Source organism: Vigna umbellata, chromosome 4 (assembly GCF_029865625.1).
Source record: "Vigna umbellata cultivar VRB3 chromosome 4, Vumbellata_1.0, whole genome shotgun sequence".
Lineage (NCBI taxonomy): Eukaryota > Viridiplantae > Streptophyta > Magnoliopsida > Fabales > Fabaceae > Vigna > Vigna umbellata.
Window position 1 is genome coordinate 11,170,600 of NC_142168.1, and position 13,513 is coordinate 11,184,112.

At 32.6% G+C, this 13,513-nt stretch overlaps 1 protein-coding gene across 1 annotated transcript; it reads right to left on the bottom strand.

Moving 5' to 3' along the window:
* Window positions 1-1,805: 1,805 nt before the first annotated feature.
* LOC124847711 (uncharacterized) lies at window positions 1,806-2,552 on the bottom strand. Its single transcript, XM_047325260.2, has one exon. It carries the CDS (start codon window positions 2,343-2,345, stop codon window positions 1,992-1,994), a length of 354 nt encoding a protein of 117 aa, XP_047181216.1. The 5' UTR covers window positions 2,346-2,552; the 3' UTR covers window positions 1,806-1,991.
* Between the last annotated feature and the right edge of the window lie 10,961 nt (window positions 2,553-13,513).

Consider the following 13,513-nt stretch of genomic DNA (forward strand, 5'->3'; position numbering starts at 1 on the left):
AGGCAAAATCATGCACCCCATGCACAACTTTTTCATATGAAGTTGTCTTGGGGGTACCAACTTGCCTATTTCCGTAAAAAAAATTGCTAGATACATAAATTGCAATCCATTTTTGCCTACTTCAGTAAAAAAACCCTACTTAGCAGGAAGGACATTTTGAGTCTATAACTATTAAGTTTATGTTTGCGTTTGGTTTTGGTTGCTTGGACTGCTTTAAACAAGTCAATGCCCTATGTATGGAAACTTCAGCCAAGGAAAAAAAGTATCCTGATTGATTTTTTATCCATAAAATTGTTACATTCACAATGTTTTTCCACCACATTTTTCTACTTGTGATCCGAACGTTTAAAACTGATGGTTATTATAAACCACGAATCCGAACGATGGGTTAAACGAAGTTAATGGAAATATATTAACGTTGTTAATATCCTCTCAGACCACAACCAATCACAACATTCAACATTCAACATTCAATAACCAATCACAACTTACAAACATCAAACATTAGCAGGATTGAAATTACATTGCAAATAGGCATTTTCTTAAATAAAACTAACCTGGTTCGATTTGCAGAGAACGAGACGACTTATTCATCCAAGCCCAGAGCTACACCAAACCTCCACCTCGCTGAACGGACCAGCGAGCCTTTCCTCAGCACTGTCGCCTCCTCACGCCAACGTCGACGAACCATGAAGCCTCTGCCAACCACCAAACCCTCGTCCCACCACGATTCAACTCTAATGGAGCTTCCTACCCACCACGATTCTGCAAGACATTGGTCAAATTAGGGGAAAACACACAAATTAAAAAGATGTTTCGTGCAAGGAATTGACAGAAAATGCGAAGGCAAACACTAACCACGTCGTCACAGAAATTACGGCAAAGCACTCGTCCAACGATTTCCTAGCTAGGATTGATGCGAAAACCAAGTCTTCGAGCAAGTGTTTCGTGCAATGGAGAAGGGTTTAGCGTTTTCGATTTTGGAGAAGGGACGAGCTGTTGGTGGGAAATGAATTACAGAGAGGGAATACGATGATTTGGGACAAAATTAATCGAAGAGATTACCGAAGGCTCTTAGGCCGTACTTTAATTCACCAACTCATTACCGAAGGCTTTAAGGTCTTCGATAAATTACCGCCGGTAATCAGCACTTTTTCTGTAGTGTACGACAATTAAATTCATGGTTTTATATTATAGTTTTGCAATTTCAAAATAAGAAATAAAAAACAGCGTCATATTCAGCATATAAATATTTCAATATAATAAGTGTATTAATATGTATGTGTAGGAAATAATTAATATTAAACTCCAAAAATAAAATTGACAGAAATAAAAGAAAAGATAAAACCTTAAATAGGTTTGTCAAATGATACGTTTTTCAGCAAAGCTTATAAAACTATACTAACCTTTTTTTTTATTAAAGACTGTTATTTGATGACATTAATTGAAACAAACAATTTAGCTTCGTCGTCAATCTTCTCAACTCGTCACTTGGCTTGGTCTTTCATTCTCTAAAAATAAATTTACCGGTAGACTGAAGAAGGTTAGAGAAATGAATAGTGGATTGATCGACTAATTGGAGATGAAATATAAAAAGAACAATTTAAGATTTTTTTTAAAAAAAAGTTAACTAAAATTTTTCAAAATTGTCTAGATATTCAAAATTTAATTAAAACATGGAAAGGATTCGTTAAAACTGATGAACTTTACTTAAAAAGGAGATCTTAATTGACCTGACAAAGCACTAAAAATGGAATAAATGGTGAAAGAGGTGAAGATTACAGGAGATTTAGATTCATTCCTCCTGAGCTTGAAGAGTACAACTAGAATTCAGCAATCCATTATTACATTAAGACAGGATTCATAGTTACAATGTTGAATGAATTTGAAAACCGTAAATTAAGCATACATATACCCACACACACAGACGAAGCATAACAACACAGTGGAGGGAGGAAAGTAAAGCATTCGAACATAATAGTTTCACCCATTCAACTGCATCTCGTTCCCCTGTTGTAGGTGCCACAATGTGCGTCCTGACCTTGAGACGCCGCCAGACATGATCTGTAGTCCTGGGCCGTCTTACACTTTATGGCGGGGTTATTAGGATCTCCAGTACCATCCGTCGGGCGATTGGATTCAGCAAGCATTCTTTGGAAGTGGGAGCTGGAGACGGTGGGAAGCTGTGAGTCCAAGTGGTGGAGGCGGAGGCAGTCCTCTACAGAGCCATTGCACACAGAAGTGGAGTCATTGGACTCCGACAATGACACAGCTGCAATTATCAGATAAACCTGAAGACAAATCATAACCCACATCAGCAAACGGGTTGATGCTTGCTTCTTCATATCTTCTTCTCACTCCTACACAATCTTATCTCACAAAAATCTACACTAAATGCAGACTCCTCTCCCGTTCCATTCTCTACTAGCAACGTCGGCAGCGGCTATTTATTATTTTATCACTACCAAAAACCAACCCTATGTTCAGTTTTTAAGTAGAGGATTTTACCATGCTTTTATGTGTCGGTGGTAGCCATTGTTTACAAAGAAGTAAGTGGCGGTTTGAAGAGATAACTTGATCAACCACTTAAACGTCGTTGGAAGGACTCCGACATGTATAATATTATAGACATCCGCCTCCCACAACGAACATTTAAGTTGCTGACAGAGTAGTTGAAGAGTTAATTTCTTCAGCCTCTTAAACGTCCGTTGAAGGGGACCGGACGTCTATAATATTATAGACATTCGGCCTCCCAGAATGGATGTTTAAGAGGCTGCTAGGGAAGTTGAAGAGTTCATTGCTTCAGCCTTTTAAACGTCCGTTAGAGGGGCCCCGACGTCTATAATATTATAGACGTCCGGCCCCCTCCAAAACGGACATCTACAGTCCCACTTATTTACGGATATGCCACCGGTCAATTATTTACATTAGTGTTTTTGTGGACGGACGTCTATTGGGTGACGTTAAAGATCAATTCTGCACTAGTGTCAATGATTGATTTTTCTTATTTTGTTATAGTGTCTATAGAAATCATTCTGATGCTCAAGACATATATGTTTATTAATGAGTTTAGCAAAGCTAGGTCATGAAAAAAGTGTGTTTTACCTTGATAACAAACCTATATTTATAAACCTTCTAATGAAAGTTAAATTAGATTCATTAATTATCCATTAATAGTTGTTATTATTTTCATTAACTAGCCATCAATGGCTCTTATCATTATTGATTACCCTTTAATTATCTCAACGGTTGTCTCCATCCTTAGTTACTAAGTTGTTAGTCGCTCGCTCGCTCGGTCCATTGGCCAGACGAGTGGCCATACAGTACACAGGCCCCCAAAGTCTAAGCAAGTTCTTTGGATAAAATCGCGCAGGGATTTAAGGAAAGGTCATGTATTTTGGGACGCGTGGATCCCCAGGATTCGTGCCGTATTTGAGACGAAAGGTCATGTATTTTGGGTTGTTGGATTAAGTAGTTATCAAGGGTCGCGATCGCCTTGCGAAAACCATTTTTTCTGCTATATATAGAGAGTGGGGTCGTTGTCATTTTCACGCCTACCATTTTCCTCTCTTCTATGATCGAGCGTTTGAGTAATTCAAATTTTTTCTTTCAAAGGTAATAATGCCATCCATAAAACTCTTCCCGTATGAGGAGTCCGTCAAGAAGGAAGGTCATGGGAATGTTGATGATGCGGCAGAGTCGTCATTGTTGGTCGATTCTTCTATTTTGGGGTCAACCGAGCGAGAAGAGTCTTCGATTGATGGCAGAGTAACGATGCACATAAATAATGAAGTTGCTCCAGCTGCGGAGAATGTAGATCTTTCTAAGGAAGAGGCAAAAGCTATGATTGAGATAGACACAGTCGGGGAATGGGATGGCATCTTGCCCTCCCCTCGTACATGACTACAACTGGACTCCTCACTTCTGTACCGGTTTGTCTTTGGAGGAGCTCGTTGGTTGGGTGTACTTGGTGGCGAGTGAGGGTTACGCGACATGTGCTTGCCATGGAAGAGAGGGTTACGCAACAAACATTTCCTACGCGTACTCTACTTTCTTTCGTGACTTAGGCGATCGTCTACCTTTCTTAGACTTCTAAATTCACGAATTGAACGTGGCTCCCATCCAACTTCATCCGAACGGGTGCACATTTATGCAGGTGTTCACTATCGTGTGTACGACCCTTGCTATCACTCTGATGCCTGTTACTTTTCTGTATTTCTTCCCATCGAAGTTGACGAAGGAGAATCTCTACCTTGGGAACAAAGTTTACAATGAACATGTTGATGGCTTTGAAAAAGGGATAACACAGTGCAACTAAGCTGTCGGATGGTGGTTGACTGTAAGTTGTCGGATGTCCCACTATCACCTGCTCCTAAGGAAGAGATCTTGCCGCTCCTTGCTAAAGAGCCTCAACGAATTGAGGTAGTTGTGGAAAATGTTGACGATGAGACCGGGGAGGGGGGAGGGGAGGAGTGAAGGGTCTATGTTTTGGTAGGTTGTTCGACCTGTGTTTTGTTTTCTTTTTATTGTCAATGTGGTGGGCCGTTCAGAAAACAAGTTTTTTGATGTTTAGGTAGTCTTGTTTTCCGCTCAGCCTCTTATGTATATGTCAGCAGCTTGAATGAAAAAATATTTCTTAGTTTCTTCATACCTGTTGTATTGTTTCTCTACGCGTTAAGTTTGAATGCTTTGTGGTACTTTAAGCTTTACGGTTAAGATTTCTCTTTCCAATATTTTTCAATGTGTTAGATCTGACAATTCACTTAAATGTTCGTCCAAAAAGAACGAAACAGGGCTTTAATAGAGCGTTCCCCCTATCAGCCATTTGTAGGAATTTACTCAAAACATTCCCTAGGAGGAAGAAGATGCAATATGGTGAGAGTTCAAGGAGAACGTTCATCACCAAATGGCTAGCTTTAGGAGTGCACTTAGAATATTCCCTTGATTAAAGAAAGACATGATATGGTGAGAGTTCACGGAGAACATTCCTCACTGATCGGCTAACTCTCGGGAATCACTTAGAATGTTCCCTAGGCTAAAGAAAGACATGATCTAGTGAGAGTTCACGAAGAACATTCCTCACTGATCGACTAGCTTAGGGAGTTCACTTAGAACATCCATAGGTTCAAGAAATACATGATTTGGTGAGAGTTCATGGAGAACGGTCCTCACCCATTGACTAGCTCTAGGAGTTCACTTAAAGTGTTCCCTAGGTTGAATATTTTCCTTGACAATTGTTATGCTTATCCGGGCTAGTGATCCATACAAAATCTCGTGCCTGAAATCTCCTCATTTTATTAACTATCAAATAGTATTACATATGATATTCAACTGAAATAAAACTTAAGATGTGACACATTCCATATGTTTGGGATGGGTTTGCCGCTCGGAAGATGAAGTCGGTATGCATCATTCTTCAAGTCTTCTAGAATTTTAAAAGGACCTTCTCAGTTAACTACTAGTTTCCTATTAGTGCGATTTTTCTGAGAGTCACAAGTCTTTGAAACAAGTCTCCTTCAAGGAATTGTCGAGGTTTTACCTTTGTGTTGTATAGGTGACCCACCACCCTTTTTTGACCTCAGCCCAAATGACCGTTGTTTCACTTCTCTCTGGCAAAATGTCTAACTCCACCCGTAGTTGCTCATCATTGAGGCTCATATCCTCCAACTTTCTCCAGATGGAGGGTTCTCTAACTTTAACCGGTAGCATTGCATTTGTTCCATACGTCAAGTTATATGAAGTTTTACCTGTGGTGCTATGTGGCATGCATCGATAACCATAGAGAACTTTTCTTAATTCATCCACCCATGTGCCTTTAGCATCTCTTAAGTGACGTTTCAACTCAGCAACGATCATTTTGTTTACTGTTTTCGCCTGACCGTTCTTTTGAGGATCCTCGATAGAGCTAGTTACATGCTTGATCTTCAAGCTCTAGTAGAAGTCGGCCTACTTTTTGTCAATAAACTATCGACTATTGTCCGTCAGAATAATCTGTGACAAGTCAAAACTTATTTTAATAATTAATAGAATTAAAATAAAAGTAGTTACTATAATTAAAATTTTGTATTAAAATTACATTTTATTATATCAAAAGTAAAATATATGAATATTTATTGTATTAAATCAATTATTTATATTTTTGGATGATTAATTATATCTTAAATATTTTATTAATATTTATGTTATTATAATGATAATAAATAAATAAATATAAAATAATAAATAAATAAATTATAATAAAAAAATTTAGTCCAACTCTTTAGATTTAAATTTTTTTGAATTATTTAAAATGATATCACTTTTCACTTTTTTTTTTCAGTCTTTCTTTTCCCTTTTATGTTTAATTACACTTTTCATAAAAAAAAAAAGTGTTCAGATTGAAATTATTCGTGGTGTAAGTCGGAATCTTCGAGGTCCGCCGAATCGAACTATATTATATAGTTAACTGTAAAAGTAAGAAAACCTTACTCCTGTTAATTACAGCTTTCTTATTTTTCAGTGTAATAATATTTTCCTTCAACCTGTCAAAGGACAATAAATTTTGAGCAATAAATGCATTATGATAATATAACAAAAATATTATTATTCTAACAATTTGATAGTAAAAAATAATTGTATTTTTTCATCATAAATGATATTGTATATTTTTTATACGTATTGTAAATAAATATTTTATATCATATACATAATATTATGAGTAAATATTATTACAAAATTTTCTAGAACTCGTTTTCGTAAAATTTTCACTCACTAAATTATAAAACAAATTTATAATTATTATTTTTACTTTTAATATTTTAAAATTTGTTGTTATCTCAAAAACCTAAAAGTTAAGAGACATTAAAAAAGACATTAATTACTTGTCCTAACTTTTATTGAATGAATAGAAAAAAATTAAGCTAATTAATAGATTTAGATTAAAAATTAAACTCATTCTAACTCAACTCTTAAATGAAATTAATTAAATTAGTTTTAATCACAATAAAATAAACAAATACTCACATAAGAAAGGGTGACCTATATCATTCGAGTCAATATACAATATTTATCACAAATAAAAAAAATTCTATTTAAACCATTTTCATGCATTATTGATCTACAATGGATACAAACACATTTTAAATAAAATAAAATTTGATAATCTTATTTATTATTGGACAAGCTTTATAGCCTATCTGCGTACTTCTTATCAAGCTTTTTAAAACAAAAAATTAACATACTTTTTCATGAATACACCAAACATGTGAACTTTGAAGTTATGTGCACATTTTAATCAAAATCATGAGCGTTTGTCTCGACCTTTACAACTTCTTTTGGTTGGTTAATATATTCTTTCTTTTTTAAGAATATTAAGAATATTACTTGATTAATAATGAATTATGATAATCTTGTTGTCCCTTCTATCCCATCAGTGTACTTCTTTTCAAGTATATTAAAAGAATTCAAGCATAATTTTTCGGAGTTATGTGCACACGTGAATGTCAATTATGAGTTTTGTCTTGACCCTCTACAGCTTCTTTTGGTTGGGCAATATTGTTTTCTTTTTCTAGGTCGTGTGAACCCTACTGGTTGATACCCTTCAACCTCTCAACTCTCTATTTTTATTTTTATCATCGTCTCAATTACATCTAAAAAATATCTATAAATGTAGAATAGAATTATATGAGTAAAAAAATTACAATTTCTAAAAAAAAAGGTTAAATAATTTTACATTTTCAATGAGTGATTTTGTTTGGAATTTGATTCTCTGATGTGTTTTTCTTTGTTATTATTCTAATGTGTCTTCAAAATATATAGGCGTGAGTTTTGATGTTTTAAAATATATTAAAAATATTTTTATCGTATCAATTTCATTGTATTTTTAATAAAGGACAACACTATAAAAAACTCAACAAAGAATCTGGACTCTGATTTTTGTTTTGAATAACTAGTATCATTTTTTCAAATTTAGAATCTAATAAATTATAAATTTGGTTTAGTTACTAAAAGATTTTATTTATAACTCATTCCAAATAAGATTATGTTATATTATGAAATTTGACATCTCAGCTAATAATCTAATGCCAACCAATAGTTTCTCATCACTTGAAAATTTAATAAAAATAAAATAAAATAAAATACGAGACTTGCACTAAACTCACTGTGGAGATAAAATATTAAATCATTTATATTATTTTCTATGAATGAAAACTAAATTAAATAGTTTTTCAGAATAATGATTTCCTCTCCAAAAACCATGATAAATTTTGAACTACATATTCCTAAAAAAAATGTAAGCACTAACAAACTAAAAAAGAATAACTCTAACCAAAGTCTAACCAAAGTCTAACCAAAGTCTATGAAAGTTCCAAAAATAGTCTTAACATAAATAAAAGTGTGTACCTTTAAAAAAGCTATAAATAAAATTACCCACATATTCAACTACTTTCTCTGAAAATACCATAACATTAATTCAATTAGGAGATGAAACTTGTCATATTACGTCCATGAATGAAATCACCATATCCTCCTTAGTTTGAATATTGAAAAATTTTAAACCAAAAAATCAAAAGGAATATTCATCATATGCTTCTTCAATTTATTTTCAATCATACTTATTAATTCCTTAATTTGAGAAATAATAAAAGGAAATGCAATTGGATCATCAAAATTACTATGATTTTTCATCTTCCAAATAATCCAAATAATTGTATTAATGACAACCACTTTAATTACTTTAAGTAAAATACTACTTAGAAACTTCATAAACTAAACAATCAAATTCAAAGAAGAAACTATAAATCTTGAAAAACTTTCTTCAACTATTCTCAAATTCGTATAATAATATATCAATGGAAAACAAATAAGAAAAAATTCAATATTATTACCACACCAAGAACAAATAGATCATAAAATTTACATTTAGAAAAGCTTAAATTTTCTCAACCTAACTCGATTTAAATTCGTGATGAGTTGGATTGACTTACAGGTACTCATTTTGACATCTTTAAGTATTATATTATGTTCTCGAATAAGTAGTTATCAGAGTAAAGGAAATTTGAAAATTTTACCTCACTATACACTTCTATTTATAGGATTACCTCATGAATTTTACACTGTTGACATATTAATCATGACTTAATTGTGTTTAATACTATTCATGCACTTTTAGTCATATAGGTGGGTATGTTCCTAATGATTGTCAAGACCCAAAGTATTCTTGTGTAAGTTTTCGATGTGAATTTATTCTTGACAACATGGTCTTGACTTTTGTCAACCATTTTGGTGTTGGCTCAACTATCTTTCACTCGTTTTCGAATTGTTTTTGGTCCCAAGGTAGTAAAGGGGCTTACTATTTTTCACCGTGTTGACTATCGATATGGTGAGAGCCTAAAATGATGTTTAAAAAAAATATCTCTTCACCTTCTTAGTGTCGTATGCTCTTTTAGCCTCTGAGCTCGAGTTATGTTGAGATGACGTAAGGCCTAAAATGATGTTTGAAAGAAAATTCTATTTCTTTACCTTCTCAGACCCCCAAGTTGAAGTCATGTCAAGATGATGTAGAGCCTCAGATGATGTTTGAAAGAAAATCTCATTTCTTTACCTTCCTAACATCATATGATTTACTTGTCCCCTAGGCTCAAGTCATGTTGAGATGACGTACAACCTAGATTCTCAAGAGTCATAATGTTAGAGCTTTAAAACAAATAATCTTTTGTTGGTGGCCATTAGATGTAAAGCGATCCAACAGTTGAGAAGTCATGTTGCTTCAGTTTTTCTCCCTTTTTCAACCTATATAAATAGGGAAGGTTGATGTGTTCCACCATGTTAGTGGTTGCATTTACTAGTGATCATTTGTCTTTTGATATGAGAGCAACATAGTGGATCATGTTTCCTTGTGAAGAAAAACCATGTCTTCTACTTCGACTTCCTTTTTTGCATTTGATAGTGTCCTCATAATGCAGTTGAGGAATTTTGAGATAATAAGTTCAAATACCTCAAAGTTGAAGCTATCAAGGACAGCTTGCTAATCGTCATAAAACTTTGTATCTAACACCCACCAGCAAAAGACTATTCATTTTAGAACTCTGACATCATGACTCTTAAGAATCTTGGTTCTACATCATCTCGACTCTTGAGAATCTTGGCTCTACTATGACATGTCTTGGGCCTTAGGGTTAGTAGACCATACTCAACCAAGGAGGTAAAGAAATGGATTTTTCTTTGACAACTCCTTATCTCCTCCTTAGTTCTTTCTTTACATTTGAAAGATCATACACTTTGTTGTTGATACCATTATCCACATCACTATCAATGATAGGTACATGTTCACGTTCTATTTTCAACATGAATTAGAGTATGATTTCATTAAGGATTAACATATGATTATGTTTTTCATTTTGCATCTATATGGGTGAAAGCATTTAGTTAGACGCAATTATTATTTGCTAGAAAATTCCTTCACAAGTTCCTTCACAATAACATTTTCCCCTCAAGCTTACATTTCGCAAAACACAAGTACCCCTTACTTGTGCCATCAATGTTCTATAACATAATTCTCCGTTAGAAGACTTTCGATATAGGAACTTGTCGGATCTGATTACCAAGACTAACACTCAACTTTAATACCATAAATAGGTCTTTCAATGAAGGATCATCAGAGAGACACAACACTCATGAAACATAAGTCCAACTCACATAAAATAATGACACTACTTCAAATCAAAAACTTAAAACAATGGAGTTATAAGTTTTCTTTTTTACATAATATTGAACTTTATCATTTTTAACTTAGATTAAGTTGAATTTCTAATATTATTACAGGTGAAGCTCAAACAAAGAAATAATCATTGATAACTACTAATATTTCTTATAAGTTGATGTAATATCGGTAATAAATAAATTTGAAATTAATTTATAATAATTCTAAATTGTATACTTATGCGAAATTGTATACTTCCTAATGACACGCTTTTGGGAAGTCCTTGCTTAAAGTTTTTTTTTTCTCACGAAGGAATGCATTAATACCCGTATTTTCTCGAGTGTGATTTGGTAAGTTTGAATGTGGGTGATTTAAAAATAACATAGATTGTGGACAAAAAACAAAAAACTTAGGATAGGTTAATGGACTATTTATTGCCATAAGAATCTACACCAGTCTTATTCAAATTCTTCAATGAGTGTGTCGGAATACTGTCAGAGGCATATGAAATTAAAAAGCAACAATGATTAATGAGTTTTGTGTATAAAATTATCAATTGGGAGTTCACAAGCACACTGTTTCTCACAATCCGCTATCACCTAACTCATATATCACCTAACCTAACTCAAGGTCCTTTAGTCCAAGCAAACAATAAGTGAAAGTGTTACACAACATATCATTTTTCACATTAATATAAATTAAGTCTAGACATATATTAACTGTTATTCTACTTTTATTGTACATCTAAATTAAATATTTTATAAATTCAGCTAGATAATGCGTTAGAAAAAGTATATCAAATAGAAAACGCATGTGCATGTACCAGCAATTATGAAGAAAATGGTAGCTTTTTATTATTTAATATTTTCCAATTTAATGCTCTTAAAATAAAATTGAAGTTTGTCTCGATAAGGAATGACTTACAAATTATATATCATCATCACTTGTATTTTTTAATTTTAATTTTCAATATATTAGCTAAATTCATATATAAATTATTAAGAATTCAATATAAGTTGAAAGTTTCGTACTAATTAAAAATAAGTAAGAAAGAGAACATATAAATAGAATGACCATAAACTTATATTATTTTAAAATTTTGTCTTACTCTTATTTGAGTTTGTTTATAGTGTTGAAACTTCTTTAACAAACTTTATCAATAATAATTGATCTTAATAATGACTTGAACCCATATGATATAATAAAATAAGTAAAATATGTCCTAAAATGTTTAAATTTTTTTATGTGAAAGATATTTTATTTTAAGAAAACGCATAATAACCCAACAACCACGTAACGACGTACCTGAGAGGAAGAGACGAAGGTAGCCAGCAACGCAATGTTTGTTTAGTAATTTAAACCGGACTATTTCCAATTTTATATAAGTGAAAAAGGAGGAATGAAAGGTAAGTTTCCAACCGATTTGTAGAGTCTAAAGCTAGGTTGGTACGTAAATTCAAAGTGGATGTAAGAGGTCTAATTTACTACAAATAACTATGAACTAGCAAATTATAAAATCTTTATACATTTATATTTACTCCATATAAATTTATAAAAATTCTTCGTTGATTAAACAAGAATAAAAATATGAAAACAAATACGAGAAAGCGTTAATAAATCCTAAATCAAGTAAAAATTATTAAAATACAATTAAATCAAGACAGTGTTGGATAAAATCTACATAATAATACCGAAAATTTAGGAACTATATGAATTGTCAATTCATGGAACAAAATTGTAAGTCAAAAGGTGTGATCACTTGTAAATAGAATCTCTCTTAAGATATATACACAATTTTGAATACTCTAATCTAACTTAAGAGATCCTCACATATTTTGATTAGAACAAGTAAGTTGAGAACTATTGAATGGTGGTGTGGTTGCATAGTTTAAAATATATTTTTGGATGATCAATGGATATGACATGATTTTCTAAAAAAATTTAAGCAATATTCATTTTCCAAATTATTTTGCTCTCATTTCTCTAATTACATTAATTATATTGTCTAGACAAAAACATCAAAATGTTGCTTGTTTTGCTACACTCGATATTATTAGGATAATTTTAAGGTAGAATAAGATATAAATCAATCAATAACAAATATTATCTCATTTGTTTTATTTTTATTTTATCTTTCCTATAAGTGAAGAAATTTATTTTATTTTTTGATTGATTGTTAACGTAGAGAATTTAAACTAAATAGTTCTATAAAGTCAAACTTTGAAAACCAAAAATATGTCTTTGCTGTGAATTTTGCAACTAGCTAACCATGAAAATGATTAGTCGATAACAATTAATTTCATTTTCAGGAAACCAGCTCAAGGAAGAAATTTTGAACCCCAGCTTTGTTCTTCGTCTACTGCAAAAAGATCTCTAAGAGTGAAGATTATGTTTCTACACTAAACTATTCCTAATGATAATTGCATTAAAGGCTAAATATAAATGATTAAATAGATTGCAAGAAAAATACTAAATGCAAGAATTGAATAATGAAAATACAAAGGCTTCATCTGATAATTGTTTCTTGTTGTGCCTGGTACTAGAAGCTCTTTGTCGTTGGACACCTCTCTCAGGCCTAATAACAATCCAATTACATTTAGTTCAGCCCAGTCAACGGTTTTATATGAAAAACTATTAGCTGATATTATTGACGACAACTTTTTCAGTACTAACGTAGTTGCCATTTAGTCATTGACAATTTCTTCCTGTACCCCCATAAAATCTAATAATGAGGGAGGTGCAAGAAGAAACAGCTAATAAGGCGAATTTTGATGAGTGATAATTTGGGATTCATAGATTTTATGGAGGTACAATTTTAATGAGTGATAATTT